General features: G+C 54.5%; 1 protein-coding gene across 1 annotated transcript; it reads left to right on the top strand.

Annotated features, from left to right (window-relative positions):
* Positions 1-7,917: 7,917 nt before the first annotated feature.
* On the top strand, positions 7,918-14,788 carry ZNF205 (zinc finger protein 205). The gene is made up of 6 exons (XM_065893664.1): positions 7,918-7,974; positions 10,752-10,965; positions 11,229-11,320; positions 11,676-11,796; positions 13,360-13,473; positions 13,722-14,788. The coding sequence occupies exons 1-6, from the start codon at positions 7,918-7,920 to the stop codon at positions 14,786-14,788; spliced, it is 1,665 nt and encodes a 554-aa protein (XP_065749736.1).
* Positions 14,789-15,417: the final 629 nt, after the last annotated feature.

The raw sequence follows: 15,417 nt of genomic DNA, 5'->3' as shown, positions 1-15,417 counted from the left end.
GTAGAAATGACTGAGAAGCACTGAAGAGAGGGTGAACCACTGTATGACTTTAAACAAATTATTTATTTGGCCACGCCGGGTCTTAGTTGCAGCACATGGGATCTTCGTTACAGCATACATACGGGTTCTAGTTCCCTGACCAGGGATCAAACCCAGATTCAAACCCAGATCCCCTGCATTGGGAGCACGGAGTCTTAACCACTGGACCACCAGGGAAGTCCCTCACCCAGCCACTTAAACGCAAGCTCCACAAGGCTGGCTTTGCTGCTGTTCATTGCTGTATCTCCAGTGCCCGGCACATGGTAAACACTCACTAAATGTGGATTGAGGGAATATTCCACATCAGACCTTGTCTTTCCTGGTATTCTCTATTTCGGTAAGTGTAGAACAATCCATTCAGTTGCTCAAGCCATGTACTGGGATTTATCCTTGACCCCCTTGCTTTAACTCATTCCCACATCTCATCAGTCTCCAAGTTCTGTAGGTCTGATAGCCTAAATATTTTTCATATATGTGTTTCTCTACCTCCACTGCTGCTACCAAGTCCAGGTCACCATCATTTATTGCCTGGATCATAGCAATGGTCTTATGGTTTCTCTTCATTCATTTCCTTTTTTTTTTTTAAGTAAACTTTTAGGTGTAATGTACAGAAATTGTGCGCAAACCAAAAACGAAGAGCGTGATGAGTCTCCACCAAGCGAAAACAGCCCTTTAGCCAGCATCCCAATCAAATCAGAATTTACTAGCCCTCTCAGGCCTACTCTGGTGCCCCCTTCTGGTCACTTCCCTTCCCCCATATTCTCTATCCTGACTTCCAACCACAGCAGATTTGTTTGGTCTGTCTTTGAACTCCGTGTAAGTGAAGTCACACAATAGGAACTCTCATCTGACCTTACTGCACAGTGAGGGAGTCATCCACGCGTTGCTTATTCCCTGAATAGTATTCCCCCATTGTGTTATTTGTTCATTCTACTGTGTCTACACGGGGGTGGTTTTCAGTTTGAGGCCACGCTTAGTAGTTCTTGTAGGTCTCGGGTAACCATATAAGTGCGTACTGCGGGACTTGTGCCCAGGAGTGAATCGCTATGTCACAGGGTATGTGGATGGTCAGGTTCAGAAGATTCTGCCACACTTGTCCAGAGGGCTTGTACCATTTCCCCTCCCACTGTCTGCAGACTCATCTTGTGCATTTCTTGCCCCAGTCCTAGGATCAGCTGTTTCTCCATGGAACCCTGATTTTTTTTCACATTATAAAGCATTCACAAAAATAGGATTTTTAAAAGGAGAGAAAGTAAAACTAATGGAAGTTCTACATTCTTTTTCACACCCAACTGAGTAAAAAAAAAAAAAAAGAAAAGAAGAGACACTAGTGAAAGACCACATGCCATGTAGAGGAAGGAGTCTGAGAGCTGAGGGTAGGTGCCAGAGAGTGCAGCAGGAGGAAGGGGTGAAAAGGACATCAAGGGTGGGTGCCTGAGTGCCATTGTCATCTGCTCCCAGGAGGGGTCCTCAGAGCTGAGCCAGTCAGAATGCCTCCCAAGTACTCCCATCCCCACCTGCTTCAGTGTCTTTAGCTTTCGTGAGTGAATGTACCTTAAACTCTACCCAAGACTGGGGCACCCTTTAGGTATCAGATAGCAGGAGGTGACTGCAGCAACAGTGAAGGGTATTTTAGGATGATGATAGTGTCCTGGTTTCCTAAAAATGCAGCAACCTCTATAGGGAAAGTAACTTAATTTACTCTAATATCTACCTCCAAAGAGCCAAGTGGAGTGACTCTTGAGCTTGGTCTCAACAGAGAATCCCCTCCCTGCCTGTACTGTAAGCTGTCTTTAGCTCCCAGGTAGAGAAAATGTTCTGGAAGGTGGTATGTGGGTGTTTGGGGGAATATATCCAGTCAACCCTACTAAGTTTGGGGGCTTTTCTGGCCTTGGTGTTCACGGCTTGCCTGGCTGAGGCTGAAGCTGCCAGCCTTGACAATCATGGTAAGAAGCACTTGGAATTGCTGCCTAGGGAGGAGGCTCCTTTCCTCCTGGAGCTTGCCCAGGGCAGGAGAAAGCCATTTCTGCTGACTGTGATGGGCAGGCTTCTGGGCCAGCATCACAGCTGAGATCCAGGAGCCAGGTTTGGGGTTGGCAGCCTCTCTGCCTGCCCTGTTGCAAGATCAGATGTTAGTCTTGTTCACCCACTGGAAAGGAGCAAAGCCTCCACAATAAGAGCTGCTGGGTAGTTCCAGTTGCTGCAAGGCAAGGGCATCAAGAATTGGGTGATGAGTAGGCTCCTGGTTAGACATTGTGATGTAGCCATACAACAGAATATGCCGCAGTTGAAAGACAGCAAGGCACCGCTTGAGAACAGCAGAACTCTTGACACATAACCATCCGTCCAAACCTGCCCTGAGACTTGACCAAACTCTAGCATAGCTTCTAGCAGCATAAAGCCATGATGACCCCAGCCCCCCATTAAAATGCCTGCCTGAGAAAGCTCAAAGCTGCCAGGAAAATTTACTGTTCATTCTAGCTAATGCCTGATGATGGGCCCCTAGCCTCCCTTTCTTAGAGCACTTACTAAAAAGAGCTTATAATTGTGAATATGTGTTTCTTATAACTCAGAAGAAGATTATAACTCTTACAATCTTTCACTGACCTGAGAGCCATTCCCTTGAAATGTACTCATCAGGAGGGACAGGGCCTCTGTCTCCCTTCTCTGTGGGAGGATAGACTCCTCCTGCCTCCCACACCTGCCAGGTAGCAGACACACCTGGCCTAATTGCAGCTTCACTGACTGGCTCATTGTGACTTTTCACTACCCCCCGCCCCCCGCAGCCCCCATTCCACTTTGAAACACCCAGCGACCTCAGCAGCACATCGGATGGAGCGCAGCTCTTTGCCCTGCTGTCCGTAGTTACCGAATAAAATCTGCTTTCACCACTTCATAATGTATGGCTGTGTATGTCTTTGACATGCTACATGTTTTGTTTTCTCTATATGTTTTTTATACTAAATATGTGTCACGCACACAGGGGGCACGTCAGCAGCATATACTCCCATTTTTGAAACAAAACAAAACAAAACTCAAAACGTGTGAGGGGCGGAAACCCTTGACCTGGGAGGCTGGATGGGGCGCTGGGCCGGAATTCGTGCTCCCGGGTACCCCGGCGCCGGCGCTCTCAAGCTGAGGGCCCTCGCTCGGCCAGCCTCAGTTTTCCCACCGGAAACTCGAGGGCTCCCGGGTGTCCGCCCCGCGGTCCTCACCGCCCCCGTTGCCCCCGTGCCCCTGGCCCACAGGCGGGCTCCACGAGAAACCCGGGGAAACCGGAAGTTGGAACGGGGCAGCCGGACGGGAAACGCGGGCACACCGGCCAGGGTCCGGCAGCACCAGGATGACCCTTCGTCCTCGGCGGGACTGCCCCTCGGGGGCGCGGACAGCAGCGCGCAGGTAAGGGCAGCAGGGCAGTGCTGTGGGGGCGGGGCCAGGGAGGTGACAGCCAATCACCGCGTCTCCTGTGGGGGCGGGGCGGGGCAGTTGTTGCTTGGGAGACGCGCTCCCCGCATAGTTGCCCTGCGGGCTGCAGAGCTGGCTGGGGAACGACGACTTGTGCGCGCGGGGTTCCTGGGCCTCCTGTGGCTCCGAACGCCTCCCCCTGCGTCCGCCTCGCATCAGGGGACGGGGCCGCAGGGTTGCCTCCACGCCACCGGCGGTGAGCGGGCCGCCCGGCACCTGAACTCTCACTACCTGGTCTCCAGCGGCCCTGGGAGTTGTTCTTTTTCTTCAAAATTTGTTTTATTTCCGGGGTTCCACCTACCTAACACTTGTACTGGCTTCCTTTTCTTCTTTTTCAATGGTTAACATTTGCTCTGCTGTTTACTCGATTATTCCTATTTTTCTTGGCTTCTCTTACATTCCTTTATTTGCCCCTGTCGTCTCTCCTTCTAAGGCTAAATCTCTGCATCTCCCTGTCTCCAGCCTGGCTTAACAGTGTTCATTAACACACGTTTGTTTTTATTTTTCTTACATCAGATGATTCTTTTTTCTAGTTTTTATTATTCTGGCTGCTTTTTTGTAAGGTCCTCTTTAAGACCTGAATCAGCTCGCAGGCCAGTCTGAGGGTAGATCACGATTTATTTACTAAAGGTGGCGTATTCTCTCTTACTCAAGCTCACTGAAGCCGCAGGATAGTGGAGTTGGCATTTGTTGAGTGTTTCCCGTGCCTGAAGCACTGATAAGCGCCTTGTAAACAGGCTCCTGAGGTAAGTACGTCTCTAACCTGGTGGCCTGTGAGTGGGACAACAGATGTTTTCTGCTGGAATTATATGGAGTTCTTAATTTTGTTTTGTTTTGTTTTTGTTTTTAGTCATCAACATTCAAAAGTCAGGATATTTCACATAGAAATTGAATTCTTTTTTGGCTTCTCTTGAAAAAACCTCATGCTTGGGCAATACTGAGCCCCCAACCGCCCCCTTTAAACAAAATATGGTTTCTTGAGGCCCCTGAAGTCCCTCCCACTCCGGTCTTACACCCAAGGCACTTGTAGTTTATGGTACTGCGTGGTTGCTGAAGGCATTTAGGTTTTTGATCTCTACTTATTGACTCACCCTGCCCTGGTCTGAAGTCTTTTGGGGACTGCAATTCCCACAAAGCAGATATCAATAATCCTTCCTCCTAGACCTGCTCAGGCCTAGAGCCAGCCCTAGAAGGGCTTCCTCTCATTTCCAAGAAGGAGCTAATATCTATCACATAGCAGATGCTCAGTAAATATTTTCTGGGGCTTCCCTGGTGGCGCAGTGGTTGAGAGTCTGCCTGCCGATGCAGGGGACATGGGTTTGTGACCTGGTCCGGGAAGATCCCACATGCCGCGGAGCGGCTGGGCCCGTGAGCCATGGCCGCTGGGCCTGCGCATCCGGAGCCTGTGCTCCGCAACAGGAGAGGCCACAACAGTGAGAGGCCCGCATACCGAAAAAAAAAAAAATATATATATATATATATTTTTTTTTTTTCCTGAACAGTTAAATAAATGTTGAGACTTCTTTTGGTCTAACTTAGGTGATCCCATGGTGGGATCCAAACCTCTGGGTTTCCTCAGTATCCCTGAACTGTAGCCCCTTTTGTCTGGTAGAGAAACGTTTGCCCAGGAATCAGGACACACCCATTCTTTCTGGACTTGGTGCACTCCTGGGACTGCCATGTGTGAGATGGTCCACCTCAGGTTGAGTTCCTTTACTCTGGACACTGGCTTAACACAGTCTGGCTCCCAGACTGCGCATTTCATCTTTTCCAGGGCCCCCTGTGGCTTTTTCTCATTTTATAATTCTCTCTGTTTTAAAAACAGTATTGACTTTTGATACAATTTTGTTCATCTCTCTTTACTTTGAGGATTAAAACACCTGGAAATACTGACCAGAGCCAAACCCTGGGGGTAATTTTTCTTTCATCAAAGTGATAGTAGAATCAATAAGAATTCTAGGACTCCTAAAACAAGTTGAACTCCAAAAGCAGAGTTGCAAACTCAAAATGCTGCAAGGGCCAAGTGGAGAACCAAAGGTAGCACCCTGAGATCAGGCCCGGAATGGGAGGAATATGGGTCCAGGGTTGTTCTGGTGGTTCTGGTTTCTCAAGAAAATCAATTTTATGGGAACTCTCCTCACTTTTATTTTTTTATAAATTTATTTATTTATGGCTGCGTTGGGTCTTTGTTGCTGCGCGCAGACTTTCCCTAGTTGTGGTGAGTGGGGGCTACCCTTCATTGTGGTGCTCTGACTTCTCACTGCAGTGGCTTCTCTTTGTTGTGGAGCACAGACTGTAGGTGGGCGGGCTTCAGTAGTTGTGGTACACTGGCTCAGTAGTTGTGGCTCATGGGCTCTAAAGCGCAGGCTCAGTAGTTGTGGCACACGGGCTTAGTTGCTCCGCAGCATGTGGGATCTTCCCAGGCCAGGGCTCTGAACCCATGTCCCCTGCATTGGCAGGCGAATTCTTAACCACTGCGCCACCAGGGAAGTCCTGGAACCCTCCTAATTTTTTAAGCGTTGGGAACTAAGTTTAAAAAAAATTGAACCCTTGTGAGTGCACACAGCACACCGATGGGGTGGTACAAGGGCCAGTGGTGCCTGTCTTCCTGAGTGAAGTGGATGCATCTCAGAGGACTCTGATGGGCCAAAGGCAGGGGGCCTGGGAACGTTTCCAGCAGGAATCTTCCTGGAATCTGACTACAGGGCTGGCCTTCACCCCTTTCCTGACACTCATCTCCTGTGCCCTGTTAAGGAGAAATGGGTGCCTTGCCCCAGGGAGTGAAGCACAGTCTCTGTTCTCCCGTTTTGGGAGCCTTAGTTCTCAGAGTCTGAAGGGAAGACAGAAGCTGAGAGGTGGACTATGAAGCCACCAGGGATGTCTGAGGGTTTGGGACCCCATGCATGGCTGGGTCAGACCCCTTTGTCACCTCTATCCCTAGCCTTGAGAGGGAGCTGGTTGGGGGCGCCGGGAGGGCAGCGTCTGGAAAAATCAGATTGATGCCACATCTTTCCAAAGTGTGAGACATAGGTGTAGGGGTGGGTACTGAGGAGTTCCCAGGTCTCTTCATTTCCTAAGTTTGCTCTTAGGGAGAGGGAACTCCATGCCAGTCTTGGCGGGAACCCAGAGGAGCTGCTGACTGGTCTGGGAGCCTTAAATGAAATACAGGGACGTCTCCACGGAGACACCCATAAGACTTTCAGAAACTCTGTGTACTGAAAAGGACCACCATGTCCCTCCACTCGGCAAAGTGTCCTTCGTCCTGTAACGACAGCTGCAATTTGAAACGTCAAATATCAAAATCCTTACACAAAATATATTTTCCCACTTTGGCGCTCCTGCTTGGCTGGTGTCACGAGTACGTGCCAGGTAAAGCGATCGTGAGCCGGCAACGCGGATCTGGGAGTCACCTCCCGGCCGAGAGCAGGTGCAGCCGGCCTCGGGACCCCAGACCCGGAACCCTCCAAGCTGGGAACGCTGTAGGGCTGCAGTTGCGTGGGGAACGGGATCTGGGAGGGACTTCCTGTTGTCCCTAATCCCAGTCTCCACCCGGCTCCCTGCGCCCGGTGTAGGCTGCGGAGACTCCCTTCCCCGGGGGAGGGGGCTCCGCCGCCCGAGGTGACCCCTCCGCCTCCACCTCGGTGAGAGGGGGGCTGGGAGGGCTCCTGGATCCCGAGACCCGCGCGGGTGGCCAGCTGGCAGGAGGGGACGGGGTCAAAGGTGGAAGGCTACGGGCTGGCAGGGAGAGGAGGCCTGGACCTGGGTTCGGAAAGAGGAAGGACATCATCTGTGCGGCACCGTGAGCAGGATGGACACCCGGCCCGGGCGGGTGGTTGCAGCCGCAGGGAGGGCTGCTGAGAGCGGGCAGCTCAATTTCTGGATCCCAGGCAGGACCGAGTCAGGTCGAGCGCAGGGTGTGTGTGTGTGTGTGTGTGTGTGTGTGTGTGTGTGTGTGTCCTGGACCCGGGAGACGGCGGGGCCTGTATTCCTCCGCGGAGCTGGCTGTGGTGGGTGGGGCCCCACTCAGCACCTGTTTCGCAGGATCTCTGCAGACCTTTCGGCTCCTGATGACAGGAGATTCAGATTTCAAGTCACCCCGGTTTTCCTTAACCCAGTTGCTGTGAGATTCTTGCTTCAACGATAAACGGGATAATACAAAATAGCATTCTGTCAAAGAGAGGGACCAAAAAACAGCATAGTGAGACCGTTGGAGGGCGTCTCGGAGGTTTTATTTCTGATTGGGACCAGGGATGGATCTGGTCTGGCATGGGAATTTGGGGGGCTTCAGGGGTGTCCAGGAGACACTGGCTGATTTCCTTCTGCTCCTCTAGGCTCCTGGCCAGAAGCTGGAGGGGACTTGGCCAACAAGACCAAGAAACAACTCGGCTGAGCTTTGTAGCTCTGAGACAGAAAATGTCTGCGGATGGTGGAGGTATCCGTGCTACCCAGGACAAGGAGAGAGCCCAAGAGGTATGGATGGGGTGCTGGGTGAGGGAGGCATGCACTGGAAGGAACTGGAGTGGAAGGGGATTTTCAAGGCAGGGCATTTGGACCAATGGAGGAGTTAGACTCACCGTGGGAGCAGGGCTGGTAGATGCGGTGGGGGGATGTTGAAGAGAAGGTGGTATGATGGGAAATACCTTCCACCTGGGAATCGACTTCTATGGGACTGCTTTGTTTTGCCTTGTGAATTCGGTAGTCAGCAGACCAAAGGCTACACAAGATAGTAAGGGGGCTGCACAGGGGTCCTGTGGGTGGGGTTTGCTCTCTGAACAGTGCTCAGAGCATATGGGCAAGCCTCAGTCTACCCTCTGCTCCCCTCTGCCTGGGCCCGCACCGCCTCTCTTTCTGGGTCTGAGCACATAACCCTTCCTGTACCTGTTGCCTATGTGTGTGTAGTTACGACTTGCGGGGAGACCAGGGTCACCAAGCTTGGGACTGGGGGAACATGAGTCAGCTGCAGCGGGATGTGCGACCTTGGGCAGGTCCCTTGGCCTCTGGGAACCAGGTGTGTCATCTATAAAATGCGGATCATGTGCCTGCCATTCCCACCTGTCTTGCCAGGTGATTGGGAGGCTCAGAGAAGATAATAGGCATGAGAGGCCTCTGTGAGCAGCTCATCAGCCTGTAGGTGCTCATTATTATTTTTTTTTTTTTTGCGGTACGCGGGCCTCTCACTGTTGTGGCCTCTCCCGTTGCGGAGCACAGGCTCCGAACGCGCAGGCTCAATGGCCATGGCTCAGGGGCCCAGCCACTCCACGGCATGTGGGATCTTCCCGGACTGGGGCACGAACCCCTGTCCCCTGCAACGGCAGGCAGACTCTCAACCACTGCGCCACCAGGGAAGCCCGGTGCTCATTATTGTAACATATAAAACAACACCACCCACAGCAACTAGAACCTAGGTCAGAGAAACCTGGAAATCCTCAGCTACGGTTTCCAGTGGCTGTAAGTTCAAGTACAAATCAAGTGTCAGTTCTGTTTTCATACCATAGAAGCACAAAGAATTTTTACTGCAGTTCACTTTCCCTTCCATAATGCCTTTGTAACTCCCAGTGGGCCTCATATGTCCACAACATTCTGTGCTGATGTTGGATTCTGTCAGCTCACACAGTAGAGTAATAATAATAATTACCAGCACTGCTCTTTGTTTATCCAGAACTTTGTGGAGTGGAGAGCTCTTTCTCATGTGTTATCTGTGTGGAGGCAGAGCAGCTGAGTCTCGGAGGCCGCCTGGCCTGTGTGGCTCCCAGGAACTTTGACTCCTGGCCTGAGAGTCTTATATACTGAGGTGGGTGGGGAGGTGGAGGGATAGGCTTGAGTTCCCAGCAGAAGGCTGGCTGGTGCCCAGTGCTATGGGTGGTGATGATGAGGCCTCACCAGGGCCTCCCAGTGCAAGGGAAGTGACTTTCCCAGTGCTCTGCTCTGCTCAGGACTGAAAGGCTGGTAAGCGGTGGTTCTGGATTCCAGCCCCGGTAGCCTGACTCAAAAGCTTGCTCCTCAGCTCCCAGAGGGCTGGGGCAGAGGCTGCTATGAAGAGGGGAGGGAGGATCCTGGCAGTACCATTGTGGGGGACAGTGCTAAAGGGGGTGAGCCTGAGAGGAGTTTCCCTTCCATCAGACTTAGGTGGGTGCAAGGCCTCAGCACAGTTAGAGGTATGCTTGGACTTATTTTTTCCAAATCAGAAACTGCCAACAGCTCTGACCAATTGAGTTAGGACTGAAATGGCCCAAGGCCACATGTCTTCCTGTCACTTTCAAGAAGTTATGGCCCTGGGGGTGACTTGTGAGTCCGATACACTGAGTTCAAGTCCTGGCCGAGTCACTCCAAGCTCTGTGTGACCTTGGGGCATTGTCTGATCTCAGAGCCTGGAGGTGTGAGTTTTCTGTGTCTGCTGTAACAAAGGACCACAAACTGGGTGGCTTAAAACAACCGGCATTTATTCTCTCACACTTTGGAGGCCAGAACCCCAAAATCAAGGGGTCAGCAGGGCCCCCTCCCAAGGCTCTAGGGGAGGATCCTTCCTGTCTCTCAGCTTTTGGTGGCTCCAGGTGTCCCTTGGTTTGTGACAGCATCACTCCAACCTCTGCTTCCATCTTCACATGGCTTCTCCTCTGTTTCTGTGTCCTCTCCTCTTTTTTTTTTTGGCTGCCGCATGGCTTGTGGGATCCTAGTTCCCTGACCAGGGATAGAACCTGGGCCCTCGGCAGTGAAAGCGGGAGTCCTAACCACTGGACTGCCAGGGAAGCCCCTGTGTCCTCTCCTACGGACACCAGTCATTGGATTCAGGGCCCAACCTGAATCCAGGATTATTTCATCTCAAGATCCATAACTACATCTGCAAAGACCTTTTTTCCAAATAAGGTCACATTCTGAGGTTCCAAGTAGACATGAATTTTGAGGGTACACTATTCAACCCAGCCAACTACATTCGGTTTCCTCATATATTAAAAGAATAACAATCCACACTCCTGTGGGAGGTGGGAGGCTCAAATTGGGAAGAGGCATCTGCCCTGTGGGCACCCAGCAGGGCCTCGATGAACCTCCCCTCCTTCCCTCACTGTCCTGCCTCACAGGGGTGAACCACGGATATGCAGGTCTCAGGGACGGAGACGGAAGCAGGGCCAGCCTTGCATCTGGGTGTGCGTTCTGCCACCCTCGGTGTCTGCTTCTGCAGGTCCCCGAGTGTGGAGTTCTGCTGTGTTTCCCATTCTCTGTCCCAGTGCTGATGGGGCTGTTATTTCTAGACTCCACGTCATGGGCATTCTTGTCAAGAAATGCTTTCCGAGTCGGAGGGGACGGTGCCGTTGGGAGCCGCTCAGGAGTCACCCCACATCAAGATGGAGCCGGAAGAGCCGCACCCTGAGGTGGCATCACAGGAGGCCAGAGCTCAAGGAGTACGGGGCTGGGTGCCCCTAAGCCAGGGCTCTAAGGAGAAAGCACATTTCCTGCCTGGCGGAGGTGAGGAGAGGGAAGTGGAGAGAGGCACTTTCCCAGGTGGACGCTCAGCCCGGGTGGGGAGACCCTGATGTCTGCCCCACCTGCCCCTTGGAGGCCGCCCCTGCTCACCCTCAGAGCCCACTGACCCTCTTCTTGGATCAGGTCGGGGGTGGAGTTGGAGGCACTGTGGGTTTCCCTGGTGGGCCTGGCATGAGCTCACTGCAGGGAGTGGGAGGGCCAAGCGGGATGAGGTGGCCGCGCTGAGGACCTCTTTCCTCTCTCAGCCCTCCCCTCCCCCCAGATCCCTGTGCTCTCTCACGAGGGGAGGACCAGAGACCGGCGGATGGCCGCGGCGCTCCTCACTGCCTGGTCCCAGGTGAGTGTCCCCATCTATAGCTGGAGCCGAAGGACGTGGAGGGACAGCGTCTCTGAACCATCCTCTGGATCTGAGCGCTGGACCTGAGGGTGGGGACTGGAGATCCTGAGCTTTGGCAGTGGTGCTGAAAAGAAGGATCCTTGTTTTTGTCTCTTGTCTTCTGCTGTACACAAGCGCTTTGTTCTTGCCCCCAAAAGCCTTCCTTGGGCAACTGTCCTGCTTCATCACACCCGAGGGCCAGCCTCACTTGAGTCAGCAGGATGGGAGCCGGGGTCTTGCCCTTGTCCTGGCACCACGATGCCCCTCCACCACGTCTTGGCATGTCCTGGAGAGTGGGCATTTCATGTTGTTTCAGATGCCAGTGACCTTTGAGGATGTGGCTGTGTACCTCTCCCGGGAGGAGTGGGGGCGGCTGGACCACACACAGCAGAGCTTCTACAGGGATATCCTGCAGAAGAGGAACGGGCTGTCCTTGGGTAAGGGCTCACTCGTGCTGGGGTGCTGCTTCCTGAGGCCCTGGGAAGTCAGAGGTGGGGCCTATCTGCCATCACCTCCTCCTCCCTTTCCAGGGCTTGAACCCCCTCTTGTGATTCATCCAGACATCACTGTACTATAGAAGCTTCCTAGTGATGGATGTGTTCTGGTCGGTGCTGATATGGTAGCCATGAGCCATATGTGGCTATTGACCCCTAGAAATGCAGCTAGGGCAACTGAGTTTTTTGTTTTATCTCATTTTAATCAGCTCAGATTTGAATTGAAATAACCACATGTGGCTAGCGGCTGCTGTGCTGGACAGTGCTGACCTAGAGACTGTGCTTCTCTCCAGTTCTTCCCTAGCTTATTCCAGTAGTTCCCCCACTTCCAAGCCCAGCTTCAGAGGTATCTGACCAGAAAGCCTGGCTCTGGGCCGGGCTGCTAGCCCAGGGGATGGGGAACAGTGCCAGCTAATCCCTCCAGGCCTTTGACTCTGAGCTGTCACATCCACCCCAGGGCTGTGTCCTCTTCTCAGAGGGGCCTTGGCTCCCTTGGTTTTTCTCATGGTAAGCAGTAAAGTCCCAGGGCTTTGATTCCTCAGTTTCAGGCTCTAGTTTTCATGGCAGACTTTTATGAGGGCTTATGGAAAAATCAGCATTCATTTATTCATTGTCATTCATTCGGTCATTCAGTCTGTTTGTCTGTCAGTGCACATCTGTTACACACCTGCTAGTCCAGGTGGAGCCAGGGTCTTGGTAATTCCACCCTCTGACTTTGATGGCGGGCCAAGACCCCTGTTGTCCCTGGTGGACCCCCGGATCACAGCAGCTGCTGTGCTCACACCTTTAATTATCTCTGGTTTGCTCACCACCCATTGTTAGCACTCTCTGGGGCCCAGGCCAGCAGGTCCAGGCAAGTCTTGGGAGATCAGAGGGAACCAGCATCCACTCCACAGCCCCATGGCAGGCCTCACAAATGCCCTAAACCACCCAGTTGGTCCAAACATTCCTTCCCCCCCATGGGGCTTGGATCAGGGCATGGAGGCCAGGGCCCCTCTGCTCTCTTCCTGACTTGACCAGAATTCCCAGGCCCTCACCCTGGGGAACTTGGCAAATGGGCCTTTGGTCCTTGACTTCTGGGTGGTCAGTGTCCCTGGCCCTCTTATCGCAGGCCCTCCCACTTGGCCTCTCTTTGCCCACTGCCCCTCCCCCAGGAGCCCTTTTTGCCTGTGATCCTGGGAAGGTGCAGGTGCAGGATAGGAAGACTGCATCTGGTTTCTGACATTGCTGGACTCACTGCTGGGGACAGTGTGACATAGAGGTGGCCAGCAGCTGACCTGGCCCAGCCCTGAGAAGAGTGTGCCTGGAGGTTGCCCCGGAGTGTGCATCCTGAGAGGGCGTGGCCATCTGCCCCCAGTGACTGTTGAGCTCACTTGGTTTTGCCCCGTGCAGAGCTGCATCCCCTCTTCTTTTGCTCCATCATTTCTCCGGGGAGGTGGGGGGTGGTTTCTCCTTGCTGTGCAGCCCGAAAGGCCCTGACTGAGCACAGCATCTCTTCCCAAGCAGGGTTTCCCTTCAGCAGGCCTTTCTGGGCCTCTCAAGTGCAGGGCAAGGGCGAGGCCTCGGGATCCTGCCAGCAGATGGGAGATGAGGAGGAGGAGAAGAGAGGTGCGTGCAGCGGTGACAGGTGGGCGGGGCAGTAGGGTCGTGGCTGTCACTCCCAGGTGCCCCGTGTCAGTGCGGGCTGTTTTCTGTGGGGTGCAGACACACAGCCCCTCCTGGGGCAGGGCCACCAGCCCTCCCTCCTGTGTGGAGGGTGGCTTTTGCTTCCAGGGTTCCCAGCAGGTCCTTGCCCTAATTTCTAGCTCCACAATTCCCCCGGGGCCCTCATGAAAGCCTCTGCCTTGCTGGAATCCCTCTTTATCCAGGAGCCGTGGAGGTGGGCAAGGAGGAGCTAGCCCCATCCCTGGGAGCCCTTGGGGATATGAAGTCCTTCAAAAGCAGGGTGGGGAGAGCCCAGGGGGACGCCCCACGGTGTGGGCAGCGAGCAGCCGGTGGCCAGAGCTCAGGGCCAGCCAAGGACGATGTGCAGCCGGGTCCCACGGTGGAGGCACAGTCGGAACCAGCCCCGCCTGACATCGGCATCCCGAAAGCCCAGGAGGGCCGCTTCCCAGAGCAACCCAGAGAGGGGGAGACAACCGCCCCTGAGAGCAGCGAGGAGGGCCTGGCCCCTGACGGCGACGCCGGCAAGAAGACCTACAAGTGCGAGCAGTGCGGCAAGGCCTTCAGCTGGCACTCGCACTTGGTGACGCACCGGCGCACGCACACGGGCGAGAAGCCCTACGCGTGCACGGACTGCGGCAAGCGCTTTGGCCGCAGCTCACACCTCATCCAGCACCAGATCATCCACACCGGCGAGAAGCCCTACACCTGCCCGTCCTGCTGGAAAAGCTTTAGCCACCACTCGACGCTGATCCAGCACCAGCGCATCCACACGGGTGAGAAGCCCTACGTGTGCGACCGCTGCGCCAAGCGCTTCACCCGCCGCTCGGACTTGGTCACCCACCAGGGCACCCACACGGGCGCCAAGCCACACAAATGCCCCATCTGCGGCAAGTGTTTCACGCAGAGCTCAGCCCTGGTCACCCACCAGCGCACCCACACCGGGGTCAAACCCTACCCGTGCCCTGAGTGCGGCAAGTGCTTCAGCCAGCGCTCCAACCTCATCGCCCACAACCGCACGCACACCGGCGAGAAGCCCTACCACTGCCTCGACTGCGGCAAGAGCTTCAGCCACAGCTCGCACCTCACTGCCCACCAGCGCACCCACCGTGGTGTCCGGCCCTACTCCTGCCCCCTGTGCGGCAAGAGCTTCAGCCGGCGCTCCAACCTGCACCGGCACGAGAAGATCCACACGGCGGGGCCCAAGGCCCTGGCCATGCTGATGCTGGGGGCAGCCGGGGCTCTGGCGGCACCCCCTCCAGCCCCCACCTAGGAGGCTGAGAGACAGGGGCTGGCCTGGAGACAGGGAAGGAGGGGGATTGTAGCGGGGGCAGCTGCTGCGGGGGTGTGACCTGGGAGGCCCAGGAAGGGAGTTGGGGAGGTGCTGGCATGGGGATGGGGCGCGGCAACACGGGAGGAGCTCGGTTGAGGAGGAGGCATGCTCACTGCAAATTAAAGGCCTTGGAATTCGAGTGACAGCCTATAGCTCTGTCTCGTGGGGCCTGGAGGCTGACCCCAGACTTGGCGGGGGGAAGTGGGGGCTCCGGAGTCAACCCAGTGTCTCCTCACTCAGCCATCCCTATGTCATCCCTCTGGGGGCTTGGGCACCTTCCTCCCCAGCCTTCACCTGGCTTGGACCCATTCCAGAGCCTATAGCAAAGGCTTCTGAGCACAGAGGTTTCCAAACCTGAAGTCAGCTGGCCACTTCTGAAATTGTGGACCCGGTGAGGTGGTCTGCTGCTGTGGTCACTTGTCCCAGGTATTGCCCACTGAGCTCTGGACCCTCCCTGGGCTCTTCTCTTTGGGAGCTGGGAGGAGGGCCGAGCCAGCATGGGAATTCATGCTCAGTGTCTCCTGCCTTCCCTGTCTCCTGTCTCAGGCACTGGGGCCTGCATTTTGTGA

Source organism: Phocoena phocoena, chromosome 15 (genome assembly GCF_963924675.1).
Source record: "Phocoena phocoena chromosome 15, mPhoPho1.1, whole genome shotgun sequence".
Taxonomy (NCBI): Eukaryota; Metazoa; Chordata; class Mammalia; order Artiodactyla; family Phocoenidae; genus Phocoena; species Phocoena phocoena.
The sequence above is the reverse complement of the archived record's forward strand: the minus strand, read 5'-3'. Positions and strand labels throughout refer to the sequence as shown.

Bases quoted from the DNA above. Each gene is read 5' to 3' on its own strand.
- ZNF205 (XM_065893664.1), top strand. From the start codon at position 7,918: ATGTCTGCGGATGGTGGAGGTATCCGTGCTACCCAGGACAAGGAGAGA. The intron at 11,797-13,359 runs GTAAGGGCTCAC...CTTCCCAAGCAG, and splicing joins GAGGAACGGGCTGTCCTTGG to GGTTTCCCTTCAGCAGGCCT. The intron at 13,474-13,721 runs GTGACAGGTGGG...CTCTTTATCCAG, and splicing joins GAAGAGAGGTGCGTGCAGCG to GAGCCGTGGAGGTGGGCAAG.